Genomic DNA, 13,222 nt, shown 5'->3' with positions numbered 1-13,222 from the left:
CAACTCTATAGCACTAAAATACAGTGTGCCACAGGACTCCATACTGTCCCCTTTTCTGTTCACCATATACATGCTGCCACTTGGAAAATCATCCATAACATGGTATGACATACCACTGCTATGCTGATGACACCCATACTTTTTTTCACCTCGGGTTTACTTTAACTTTCTGCTTGATGCTGAACTCTAGGTAGAGATAAATCCAGTCCGGATGGCTCACACCTACCTCACTGCTGATCAATATTCAATTATAAAATATTTTGCTCAGGTATTTATTTTGAAAGCTTTCAGATATAATCATGTGAGCACCTCAGAGCTGATACTCTGGTGGGTTCATAATGCTCCCATCTCTTTTACCCATATTCTGTTATGGGTAACAGCTATGCACATTTCAATGTTGATACACAGTGGTGTAACTAAGGAGCTATGGGCCCTGATGCAAGTTTTACATGGCCCCCCCCCCCCAAGCACTCTATTCATAACAATTGATATGGCATATCGAAACCTGCAAATGGCAACTACAGTGTCAGAGGTGCAAGAAGAGATGGGGAACAGTGTGTTAAGGATTACTACTATTCAAAGCATCTATAGATGTGATTACCACCAGCACAGGACCAATAGAGAGCTAATAATGTGATAGAGGGTGGACCCTTCGGGCCCCTCTGGTTCAAGGGCCCTGTTGAGGTCACTACCTTTGCAACCCCTATTGCTACACCACTGTATATACAGTATTTAAGAAAGCCATGCCAAAGGCCCTTCCCCAGATGTGAAGGATGAGGGGGTCACAGCAAATAACAGAGTCATGGGACCATATCTTAAAATTATTGAAAAAATCAGCTATAGAGTGGTATTAAAGCAAACCTGCATTGAAAAATAAAAGTCAGAATAACTATATACACGTCATGCTTACCTCCTGTGTAGTCTACTCATCAATCTCTTTCTACTGTCTCGTGCCCTGTTTTGTCCACTATGATCAATGGAATTCTTTGTTCTTGTAATGATCTGCTCTGCTGTCTGCACAGGCAGACAGCTGTTTGACCATTCTTTAGGTCTAAATGCTACAGGTCTCTGGAAAAGAGACCTGTCTTCACTTTGCAAGTTTCAGAGTTGCTCTGCTGGTGAGGAATTTGCATACACTTGTCATGCAAATTGCTTAGCTTTTTCCTCTGATGGCTTGCAGTATAAAAAACATTTCTTCCCAGAATTCCTTGCTGGTCATGATGATTTGTTCCTGCTAACTCTCCTGGAGTATCAGTCTTGCTATTGTTTGCTAAGATTATCTTAGAGTAATTCCTTGGGACTGCAATAGGCATCCCTTCTAGCGCAGTCAGGTTGTATTATCTGTTTTGCCTTGTTCTGTCTATCTGTTACGATTATCTTGTCACCAGCGGCGGTCGACAGGAAATCGTTCTGCCTGTACCCTGTCTTAGGGGTGCTAGCCAGAGCTGCGGTTGCTACTGGTAGCCCCATCTGTTTGTCTGTCTGGATCGCATCCGCTCTAACGGTAGTAGCGGTGTGTCCTTCTGTGCTCTATCTGGGAGTGTAGGCCAGAGCTGCGGTTGCTGCTGGCTGCTCCTTCTGTCTGTCTTGTCTGGTACGAACGCTTGCTGTAGGCTCGGTGAGGTAACCGTTTAGCAAGCGTTCGCGTTCTCTATTTCGTGTTTGTGTTACATTGGTTAGTTAGGGTGGCACTCTTATCACTGGGCGCTTAAAGGAATACTTAAGTCACGTAAAAAGAAAAAAATGACTTTTACTCACCCGGGGCTCCCCTCAGCCCCCTGCAGCTGAACGGTGCCCTCGCCATGTCCCTCAGAAGCGCCTGGTCTCGCCAGCGGCCACTTCCGGTTTGGCCGTCACCTGTCGACAGGCTGGGAACGCGGCTGATTATCCGCGTCCCCGGACGCAATAGCGCCCTCTATAATGCTATTGCGTCCGGGGACGCAGATAATCAGTCGCGTTCACAGCCTGTCGGCCGGTGACGGCCAAACCGGAAGTGGCCACCGGCGAAACCAGGCGCATCGGAGGGACATGGCGAGGGCACCGTTCAGCTGCAGGGGGCTGAGGGGGAGCCCCAGGTGAGTAAAAGTAATTTTTTTTTACGTGACTTAAGTATTCCTTTAACGGCGCGGTAATCGTGTCTTAAACGCGTTCGCTGTTAACAATGAGTGCGGTGTTCGCGTTTAGCTAGCGTTTGTTATTTTCCTTGATGTTCTGATCTTTGTTATTTGCTATGTCTTTCTTGCTACACTTGTGCTCTGTCTAATTCGGTCTTGTGTCACTTTTGGCAACGCCACTCTTGCGATTGCGTTCCCACTTCGGTTCCGTTGTTGTGTGTTCACCGTCGCTGGGTGGCGACTAGATTGGTGGACACACATACATTCTGTCTCTGTGCTCTCTCTCTTTAAGGGCTATCTTGCCCTGCATTGCTTCAACTCGTACAATTCCCAACTGGCATCTGTGGCCGTGCAGAGGCTATGTTCGTCTGCACTCCACAGCTCCATCTGCCAGTGGGAATTGCCCTCTACAGGTGCATTGCACCCAAGCTGGGTTCTGTCAAATTACATGCTTGTGGAGGATTTCCGCAGTGTCAGCGCGCATCTTGTGCGCTGACCACGGAAATAATTCCGCAATCGTTAGTCCTCCATTTTAAAAAGGTGATAACCCCTTAACAGCTTTGGGGTCAGCACTCCATTAACCTGTAATATTGCCCACTTGAGCCATAGGCAAACATAGACATTACGTTGCACATCATTTGTCCTTTCAGTTATAACTCACAGCAACTGTTATAGTGGAAAAGGGACCTTCTAATCGTTGTTAGAAGAAGATCTGAGCTTCTGAAAAGGAACTGACCTAGAGGTAAATATGTAATATTCGGTTCAGTTTGCCTTTAAGTATTGATCAGCAGTTGGAGAAGGCAACCAGGTACGAATTACTTCTGCCTCAAATTTAGGTGTCTTCCTGTTGTCACTTGACACCAGCAGCTCGTTACATGTACACTTGATCCCATGTTTTATTTGATGCTGGTTAACCAAATAATTTGGAGGAGACCGTTATATGAAAGTGCCTGCATGCACTGTAGTTTCTATTTTTACTTGTTTCCTTTATTTTGGTAGTTACTTACATGCTATTCCAGTAGATTCCCATATGGAAACAGAATTCACTCTAATCTCCTAAGATATTGGAGATGTGAGTAAATCGTATTGAAATATCCAAGCAAGCCTTGACTGTTCAGTTCTAGACTAGCATAGTGCACTCTCGCTGCAGTGTCGACACTCAGAGAAATGGACTGGTGTTTATCTATGATATGGGGGGCAGTCAGTACAGCAACTTTGAGCTGGAATTAAGCAAGAAGATCTTGAGCCTTCTGAGGGTGAGTGTAATCTGCATCTATACATCCATTTGCCCATGCTAGGGTTTTTTTTATGTTTCCCATTTTTCATGCACAGTATTGATATAAGTTGTTAGTGATCTTTATTCCCCAGTCTACTTGTGCAACTGATTTTGAGCAATCAGATAAATTAATTTCCGTCACTGCACACAAAAAAGAGAATGTTTTTCTTACTAAGTAAATTATTTCTCAAGTTTGAGCTAACTTTCACGATCACTTCATCTCAGGGTTGCCATATCTTTTAATTAAAGACAGACACATTTGTTTTGCCTCTTCTATAGTTGTCATTAGCCAGCAAAGTACAAATAATGAAAATGATTAGGCATGTAGTAAATCCATAACCATGCCAGTATGTAATATTCCTTTATCAGTAACCCATAAAGACTAATCACTGTTCCTCCTACCTCTGTCTCTGATTCTGAAGTATAAATGTTGGGCAACCTTATTTTGCGTCCATTGTCACTTGTAGAGTATATTGCCACGTAGGAGACACTGGACTCAATTCCCTTTACATTGCACAGTGTATTTATGTTTTCCAGTTTTAGGGATTCTTATTAGCTCCTGCTCAGTACATTACTGTGGACATGCTTTCCCCCACTTATTGTACATGTAAACTAATTAACTTTAATTGTGGTTTGAGCTTTTTCTATATTTTTATATCAGGGTGCCTTTCCGGCCCGTCTAAAGAAAGTCTTCATTGTTTCTCCTCCTGTTTGGTTCCGAGTCCCATATTCAATTATCAGCCTGCTGCTTAAGGAAAAGCTAAGAGAGAGGGTAAGTGAATGGTATTGGCTGTGGGCGGGTCTGGTATTACATGCACGTCAATCTTCTGGGCACTGGATTAATTGAATACATTCATTTTCTTCCACCTATCTACCAATAACACGTTTTGTTTATTAAGCAATGGCTGTAGAAGGGCTATAGGCCACAATGTTCCCCATGGTCAAAAAATATCTTTAAAACTAACTGGCCTTTCTCCAAAACTATATTGTTTTGTGCAGTACTTTGAGGCGTAAGATCTATAGTACTAAACTAATATATCTTATTCATCTGTACAGGTACACATGGTGAGCATGACTGAACTTCTCCAGCATTTGCCTCCCCAGTGTCTTCCTGAATCTCTAGGTGGACTACTTCCTTGGGATCCTGGCTCTTGGAACTGTCTTCTCCTGCCTGGCCGCACAGGAAGACCAGATCCCTTGGATGAGGTAGTGCTAGTGCTGGGAGAGGGGCAGAGAGGAAGTGTCCATAAACCAGTGCCTGGAAGTATGACATTAACTCAACTAAAGGAACATGTTGGCACTTTGGGAAGACGTGGTATATATGAAGAGTATGAAGAGATAAGGAATGAGCAACCAGAAGGAACTTTCAATGTTTCATTGTAAGTTTGTTTATAAAAGCATACAGGCAAATCAGTCTTGGGACTGGACATAGACATTTGTGAATTAGAAAGTGTGAAAGGCAATTTTAAGCTAGTAAATTCTAAGGCTACTATACATAAATGAATAATTGGAAAGTGAGGCAAACATCCGTGTGACAAGTGGTTGAGTGGGTTCATATTTTTCATTTATTCTTCAATAAGTGTGGCATTTAGTGTATTTTGTATATGCTTTGAAAGATTGCTGGAGGATCTGATAGTTCAGTACTGGAAGGTCAGATTTCCAAGTGCGACTAGCCTAACCAGTGTATGACAGCCATAAGGCTAGTCGCACTTGGAAATCTGACCTTCCAGTACTGAACTATCAGATCCTCCAGCAATCTTTCAAAGCATATCCAAAATACACTGAATGTGATAAGTCAAAGTACTTATGTATTGCCACATTTATTGAAGAATGAATGAAAAATATGAACCCAATTATTTATTTATGACTGCCATACACTGGTCGATTGCCACCAGATCAACCAGCAGATAGATCTCTCTGTGATCGAATCTGATCAAAGAGGAATCTATTGGCTGCCTACACTGCAAACAGATTTTGAATCAATTTCAGCATGAAACCGATTCACAATCTGTGGAGCTGCCGCTACCGCCGCCTCTTCCCCCCCCCCCCCCACATACATTGCCTGATCTGGCCGGCATGAGTCCCCCAGTCTCCACTGCCTCTTCTCCGCTCTGGGCTCCAGCTTCACTTTACTTCCTGTCGGGTAGAGGGTGCTCTACTGTTTAAACTTTCTGTCGGGACAGGAAGTAAATGAAGCCAGCCGGAGCCCAGTGCAGAGAAGGTACCGCGGGGACACACGCCGGCGGAACAGGTAATGTATTGGCGCTAGCATCGGTCGTCGGACATTCGAACACCTCTATCGACGCAGTCCCGACCCGCCGGCAATCAAGAGAAATAGATCGATGGGAACGATCGATTTGGGACGGAAATCGATCGTTCAGTCAGCGTTTGCGCAATGATTTCACAGCAGATTCAATCACAGTGATCGAATCTGCTGTATATCGGCGGGAAATAGTGTAAGTGTATGGGCCCCTTTTAGATAGATCACAGACTTTGTTATTAAACTACATACTCAACTCTGTAGAGATGATTATTTATCTTTTTTTTTTTTTTTTTTTTTATAAAATGCCAATATAATACATAGCACTGTATAAAAAATAACAGGTAGAAATTAAAAAAAGAAAAAAAAAAGTACAAACGTTGACACAGTAGACGATGACGCTGCCCAGTCGAACTTCTATTCCAAGAGGTCAGGGTTATAAGATAGTGTCTGCTAAGTGAACTTCAATTTACTCCAGGAACTGGGGAATGAAAAGACGGGGAGCACCAGGAGTCCCAATATAGTATTTACAAAAATGGGAAATAAGTGAGTTGCTGAAGGGCAACCACAGTAACGAGTTGGTGGAGAATTCCGTCTCCACAGAATCTTCTTATAAATCTTGTTAGTTGCACCCCATTAAAAATATGGACCACTGGACTAATGTCACAGGGGGAGCCCCTGTCTAGGAGACTACGTTGGGATGGATGGGAGGAGGAGGCGCCCCAATAAACAATGATTGTTAAAATAATCTTACCTCGAGTAAGGGATAGAATATAAAAACACAATTTTATTCGTCACTTAAAAGAACAATGCATTTTGCAGGCCTCACCCGCATCTTCAGGTCGGGGTCAGAGACTCAGAGAGCTTATTAGAGGTAATAGCTATAATAGGTACTCCAAGTCCCCAGTGCTCTACACAAAGTCTGTGCTCACGCATGCGCAGTACAGGTGCAACCATCTAGAGAAGTGCTCAGGGATCAGAGTGCTTCAGAAGCCTGCTTTGGCGTCCCGGAGGAATGTAAATTCAGCAGGGTACAGCAGTGAAACAAGGTCACAGAGAGAGGACTGGGAAGGCTCTATGGCAGTGGTCCTCAAACTAAGGCCCGTGGGCCGAATGTGGCCCCCTGAGGCTTTTTTACCGGCCCCCCCACACAAAATGTATTACTTATAGATGTGGTCAACCACATGTTTAAATATTGGTGGTCCGCATATGGAATAGCAGTGCTGGCACCACCCATCCACATGGAAGCCACAAATCAGTAATTCGCTGGTTTCCAATCAAATTCCACATTAGGTGACACTGCTGTCCAATTAGACTGCAGGTTGTCACCTGGGTATGCTTTGCTGTCTGGCTTCTACATCATTTTATGTATACTCCAGCCCTCCAGCAGTCTAAAGTATGTTGACCCGGCCCTTAACCCAAAACGTTTGGGGACCCCTGCTCTATGGGATCTAAAGCCTTCCCTCTACATTGGTATTTATCAAGCCTGAAGCGAGTTTCCTGCAATAGGTTCTGTTAAGATATAGTATAGTCAAATAGAATAAAGCTAACATTTGCAAAAATCCTTGCATTTTATAGAGCTAGCCTGGAGAAATTATTAATAAAAGGAAAGTAGCACTGCTGATAGCATTATATATGATGTACATTTTGGTCTAATCTCTCTGTTACACTTTTACTTCTTATGAATTAGTTCTAATTAAAAAAAATCCTACTCCTTATCCTTTAGGGCTCCTCTAAACCGAGATCGGAATCGTTACGGAGATGTTCCATGTCTGGACCAGACCCGTGTCAAACTGAAACGCGTAAACTGGCATGATGTAACTATTTTTCTCACAATAAACGTGTAAAGTTATGTAAAGAAATACAGTAACTATGAAATGAGAACAGTTGGCAGGGCCTATTATGGATGAGCCTAAATTACCTTATAAAGTATACTGTATTTAGCAAATGCCAATGTAACTTATTGCATTATTATTACTTATTACATATAAATTGTAATTTAGTATTTATATGGCACCGACATCTTCTGCAGCACTTTACAGAGTATATGTAATCCTGTCACTAACTGTCCCTCGGAGCTCAGAGATACCTGGGGCCATATGCAATTCACTTTTTCACCTGAGTTTTCTCCTAGGTGAAATTTTCAAACTTGCCAATAAAATGCCTTTTAAACAACCAGCAAGCAAATAAATACTCAAAATAATTTTGATAGTACTTTTTCACTTACTTCTTGGCACTTTTACAATTACAAAGTGCTAAAAAGTTATTAGAAATCGAAGATGAAACATTTTCCCCTGGGAGAAAACTCAGGAGAAAAGGTGAATTGCATATGGGCCCTGTAGTCCAATCCCTACCATAGTCATATGTCCAATGTAGTCTTAGTCTAGGGCAAATTTAAGGGCAGGCCCGGGCCGCCCATGACGCCACCTAAACTGTGTGCGTCCGGCAGCATCATCAAAGAGGCGGAGTTGTCCTGCAGGCGAGAGCTGCCCCTTGGAAATTGATTTCTGTGATATTCTATAGATATACCATGTTTGGTTCTGCATATTTGTGGCAGCAGGGTATAAATCACATAACCGAGTGACAGCTGCCTAAGATGGAGAAAGCACTGATGGCCAACACAAAGGAGTAAAGTGTATCTATTTTTTTTATTTTATTTTATTTTTTTACAGAAAACCCCTAAGGGCCTATTTCCACTATACGCAGGCTGGATGCAGAAAAACTGACTCCAATAAATGCCTATGGACCTGTTTCCACTAAAGGTAATTTTTCTGATGCAGATTTCCCATAGGCATTCATTGGAGTCAGTTTTTCTGCATCCAATCTGCGTGTAGTGGAAACAGGCCCTCAATGTTCATTACTGACTTAAGAGAAGAAAAAAAACCCCGATACTGTGAGTCCTGAAGCAGGTGGTTACTAATGGGAGTGGGTGATTCAGAATTTAATGGGAGTGGTTCAGGTGCCACGTATCTCTAGATTTTAGCTACAATTGACCAGTGTGGTCTAAACATGTCAGCTGTTTAGCTGTTGTTGATTTTGTATTTGTTCTTTATGCATCTTGGCATTGAGTGGGCCCTTCCTTTTTGCAATGTATATGTTACGGCCGGTCAAAACTAGAAGTGTCCGTCTCACTGCTGCAAATGCCTGAAATGAATCGATTCCTGGTGGCTCCGTTCCTCTCCCCCGGCTTTGGCTCCTCCCCCCTGCCCCCCTCCTATTGACTTCTGTCAGCCGGGGACAGAGTCGTTCCAGAGTCGTTCGCTGTGGCAGGGAAGGAGGGATTCCTGCCGTTCATTCCTGCAGAGCTGGTGCTGGCACATCTGCAGTGTTCCCGCTCTGCTTCCCTGTCGCAAAAAACGACTCTGGAAGCATGTGTGTGTCTCCGGCTGCCACAAGTCAATAGGAGGGGGGCAGGGGGAGGAGCCGGGGAGAGGAGCGGAGCCGGCAGTAATTGATTCATTTTTGGCTTTGGCCGCAGTGAGATGGCCACTTCTAGTTTTGACCTGCCAGAACCCAAAGTGGCCAGACTTCGGGCCGTAACATATACAAGGACCTGGTTAGCCGAAGTCTTGCTCTGCCTAGGGTTGAGTGGTCCTTTCCTGCCTCCCTGACTTGAGAGAAATTTGAAGTGATTTTATTAATAATAGGTGGTAGAAGATAAAGAAATAACACTGTCTAATCAGACACACTTGTCTCAGCCAATCATACAGGTTTATGCAATCCACATATGCACTAAAACGATACATATACTTTATGGGAAGATTATCCTAGCATAATTGATATTACAAAGTCATATGAAAAGGAGCATGTTTAACCACTTAAAGAAAACCTGTAACAAAAAAACCTCCCCTGGGGGAAGCCTCCGGATCCTATTGATAAAGCTCCCCGAACAGCAGGGATGTAAATATTTACCTTCCCGGCTGACTCAGACAGGAAGTGACTACAGTGTGACCCTCACTGATAAGAAATTCCAACTATAAAACACTTTCCTAGCAGAAAATGGCTTCTGAGAGCAGGAAAGAGATAAAAAGATCAATGGTTCATAGATTTAAGCTCTGGCATACTTCAATGAATGTGTCATTGATCAAAAACAATAAAACAGTTAAAACTTAAAAAGTAGATTTAAATATAAAATTAAACTGTGGAATATCTTCCAAAGTCATTTTTAGGAGAAGGAAGATGGATACAATTGTTTCTTTCATTAGTTTATTTTCGCCTCGGGTGTCCTTTAAGTAAAGTAATGGGAGGAAGGTAATTTCTCAAATCAGTTTCACAAATTTGCCAAGCATTAACCTAGTATTAACCTGTTATAATAGAACATTTATTTTATTAATAGAATTAAATGTAACCTTACATGTAGATTATTGTATGTGCCTGCAGATTATTTGTTAAATAGATTCTGTTTCTCTCTCTATTAGCGGTCAGATTACATAAATGCAAGTTTTATGGATGGTTATCTACAGAAGAATATGTACATTGGAACCCAAGGTAATTGGGGCATATAGTCTGCTTTGACACTAGACTCGTAAAAATGAAGAGAAGTGCATGATGGAGTTCCTATGAGTTGTTTTTATTCTAGTATATGTTGCTGGTTTTGATCACACAATTAAATGTATAGTGGTTGCAGGAGAACTATTGGGTCCTATTATGTAAATGTGAGGAAACGCGGAAAAGCCGTCGCAAATGCTCAGAGTAAGGCGGCTGTTTCCGCGTCCAACATGGCGACTCAACGCGGAAAAACCGCCGCATGGGCAGTGCGGTGGAGTCCACATTGGACGCGGCAGATTGTACGCTTGACACTGGCGTTGACATGATGGAGGGATGCGGGGAGGCCGCCGCTAGCATGGAGAGTGATGCGGCGGTCCCCGCGCCTGACACAGAGGATACATTGCAAAACATGTCTGGTGTGGCTGGGACTGCTGGTCCACACAGGTTCAGAAGGACGCGCGCGTGTGTTGAGAGGCAGAACTTATATGACAGCCAGAGAAGAGTCAGCTGACCAAGCTGGTCAGCTGACAGTTTCACCACTTCCTATTGGTCCAGCACTTAGGGGTGGCGCCGGAGAGCGCTATAGTATATATACTGGGTGCTGGTCATTTTTCTGGTGTCTGGCGTTGCGATCACTACGTGGTAGCACTCAGACCTGTCTGTATCTGTGTTCTAGCATAGTTTCCAAAGGTGTTGACGGCCAAGGATCTCACACCTTAGCGTTAGGAAATTATACTGTATTATTTGTTATGACCTTCTGCCTGCCTGACTATTCCTTTGATCTCTGATTCTGTACCTTGCTATTTCTGATACCTGTTGCCAAACCCTGCTCGTTCCTGGACTCTGTATTTGCCTCCTGATTCTGTACCCTGCTATTCTGATACTCCGTTGCCAACCCTGCCTGTTCATTGGATTCCGTATCTGTCTCCTGAATCTGTACCTTATCTGTCCGTGTGTTAACGACCTGGCTTGGCCGACCTCGAGAACTAGCCTTACTGTTAGAGGCAGTTCCCAGATCTGTTAGTGACACTCGCTCATTGGTGTCACTCACACTCTGTCCTTCCTCTCTCTGCCTAGCTCCTCCCCCGGGAGAGTCTAGGCCTACGGAAGGAACTTACTTCTGTGTATACTCAAAGTATTACTGGTTCATACACTCACTCGTTACTCAGGTGTCCAGAGGTTAGAATATATATCAGATTGTCGGTGATACTGCAGTTCACCGGAAATCAGACCCTCTCTGTGTTACACCGATCGTTACAGAACGCCAGACCAAAGATGCAAATGGACGCACACACTGACCGTCTGGGCGCACTTGCCACTTCGGTGGATAACATCAACCAAGTGCTGGGTAGTCACAAGACGATGATTGACGCCTTGTCTGGTTCATTACAAACCCTCCAGACAGCCGTGAATGAGGTGCGATCCCCTCCTAGCTCTGACATGCATTTACCTGTACCTGAGAAATTTTCTGGTCACAGATCAGACTTCCGCAACTTTAGAAATAGAGTGTTATCTTACTTTGAGTTGAAACCCCGATCTTCTGGGACTGAGGCCCAGAGGGTTACATTTATTAAGACTTTGTTATCAGGCGATTCTCAGACGTGGGCATACAGTTTGCCCACTGGAGATTCAGCCCTCTCCTCTGTGGATGAATTTTTTAAAGCCATGGCAGTAATTTACGACGACCCAGACCTTGCCGCAACTTCTGAACAGAAGCTCAAGCTTTTGCGTCAAGGCAAAGGTCTGGTCGAAGATTACGCAGCTGAATTTAGGCGGTGGTCAGTTTCAGCCAGGTGGGACACCTATGCCCTCTTAGATTGTTTTTTATCAGGGTTGTCAGACGAGGTATCTAACCTCATGTTAAGTCTGCCTGAACCCAAAACGGTTGATGAGGCCATTTTATCAGCCATTCGAGTCAACCGCAGACTGCGCTATCAGAAGCTAACCCGGGGTAGTCAGCATGTAAGAATGGTGTCCTACGCTGCGCCTCCAGTAACTCCACCTCCTCCGGTCTCGCCTCCACCTGAACCGATGCAAATTGGTCGGTCGAAATTATCCCAAGTGGAGCGAAGGCGCAGGATGTTTGAGCAGCTGTGTCTTTACTGTGCAGAGAGGGGTCATAGAGTACGCAATTGCCCTAACAAGTCGGGAAACGCTACTGCCTAGGAGTTGTAGGGGGTAACACCCTAGGCGCATGACTTTTACCCCTAGAAGATAAACGGTTACTTCTTCCATGTACTGTCACATGGGAAGATAAAATTGAGATTTCTGAAGCTTTTGTTGACTCAGGTTCTGCAGCTAACTTTATGGATTTTGAATTTGCTAAAAGTTTGGGTATTCGGCTCACACCCGTAAAACCACCCATTCAAGTCACAGCAGTGGATGATTCCCCCCTGCAGAGTAATCATCCGCTGTCTCAGACACCAGAGGTGAAGATTACTATAGGGGTGTTACATAGAGAGAAGCTACAGTTTTTTGTATTACACATGACCACCTCCACAGTCATCCTTGGCATGCCATGGTTGCATCTTCACTCCCTACAGATCAACTGGACCACTGGGCAGCTAACTAGCTGGTCAACTCACTGTTTCCAGCAGTGTTTAGGGAGGGTGACATTGGGCCAGACCAGGATTCATTTGGAGGGGGTACCGGAGCAGTATTCCGAGTATTCAGATGTGTTCTGTCCCAAGGCTGCTGACAAGTTACCTCCACATCGCCCATTTGATTGCCCTATCGATCTCCGATCTGGTTGTATGCCCCCAAGGGGTCATCTTTACAATTTGTCTGGGCCAGAGAAAGTGGCCATGCAGGAGTACATTCGTGAGAATTTAGCCAAAGGGTTCATTCGCCCCTCTCGGTCACCTGCTGGCGCAGGATTCTTTTTTGTTAAGAAAAAAGACGGGGGCCTGCGGCCATGCATAGATTACCGGGGCCTGAATAAAATCACAGTGAAGAATCGTTACCCTTTGCCCCTGATAAGATGACCTGTTCACACAAGTTACCAACGCTAAGGTCTTTTCAAAATTAGATCTACAGGGTGCATACAACCTGGTGCGGATTAGGAAGGGCGATGAATGGAAGACA

At 44.1% G+C, this 13,222-nt stretch overlaps 1 protein-coding gene across 1 annotated transcript in view; it reads left to right on the top strand.

Annotated features, from left to right (window-relative positions):
* PTPN9 (protein tyrosine phosphatase non-receptor type 9) overlaps positions 1-13,222 on the top strand; it is a 75,060-nt gene that overhangs the window by 34,463 nt on the left and 27,375 nt on the right. The window contains exons 5-9 of the mRNA XM_068272570.1: positions 3,265-3,370; positions 4,052-4,162; positions 4,447-4,769; positions 7,377-7,467; positions 10,069-10,138. Coding sequence (XP_068128671.1) covers positions 3,265-3,370; positions 4,052-4,162; positions 4,447-4,769; positions 7,377-7,467; positions 10,069-10,138 — 701 coding nt within the window. The remainder of the gene's footprint in view (positions 1-3,264; positions 3,371-4,051; positions 4,163-4,446; positions 4,770-7,376; positions 7,468-10,068; positions 10,139-13,222) is intronic.

Source organism: Hyperolius riggenbachi, chromosome 3 (assembly GCF_040937935.1).
Source record: "Hyperolius riggenbachi isolate aHypRig1 chromosome 3, aHypRig1.pri, whole genome shotgun sequence".
Classification (NCBI taxonomy): Eukaryota; Metazoa; Chordata; class Amphibia; order Anura; family Hyperoliidae; genus Hyperolius; species Hyperolius riggenbachi.
Note: the sequence above shows the minus strand (reverse complement) of the source record. Positions and strands in the feature narration are given on the sequence as shown.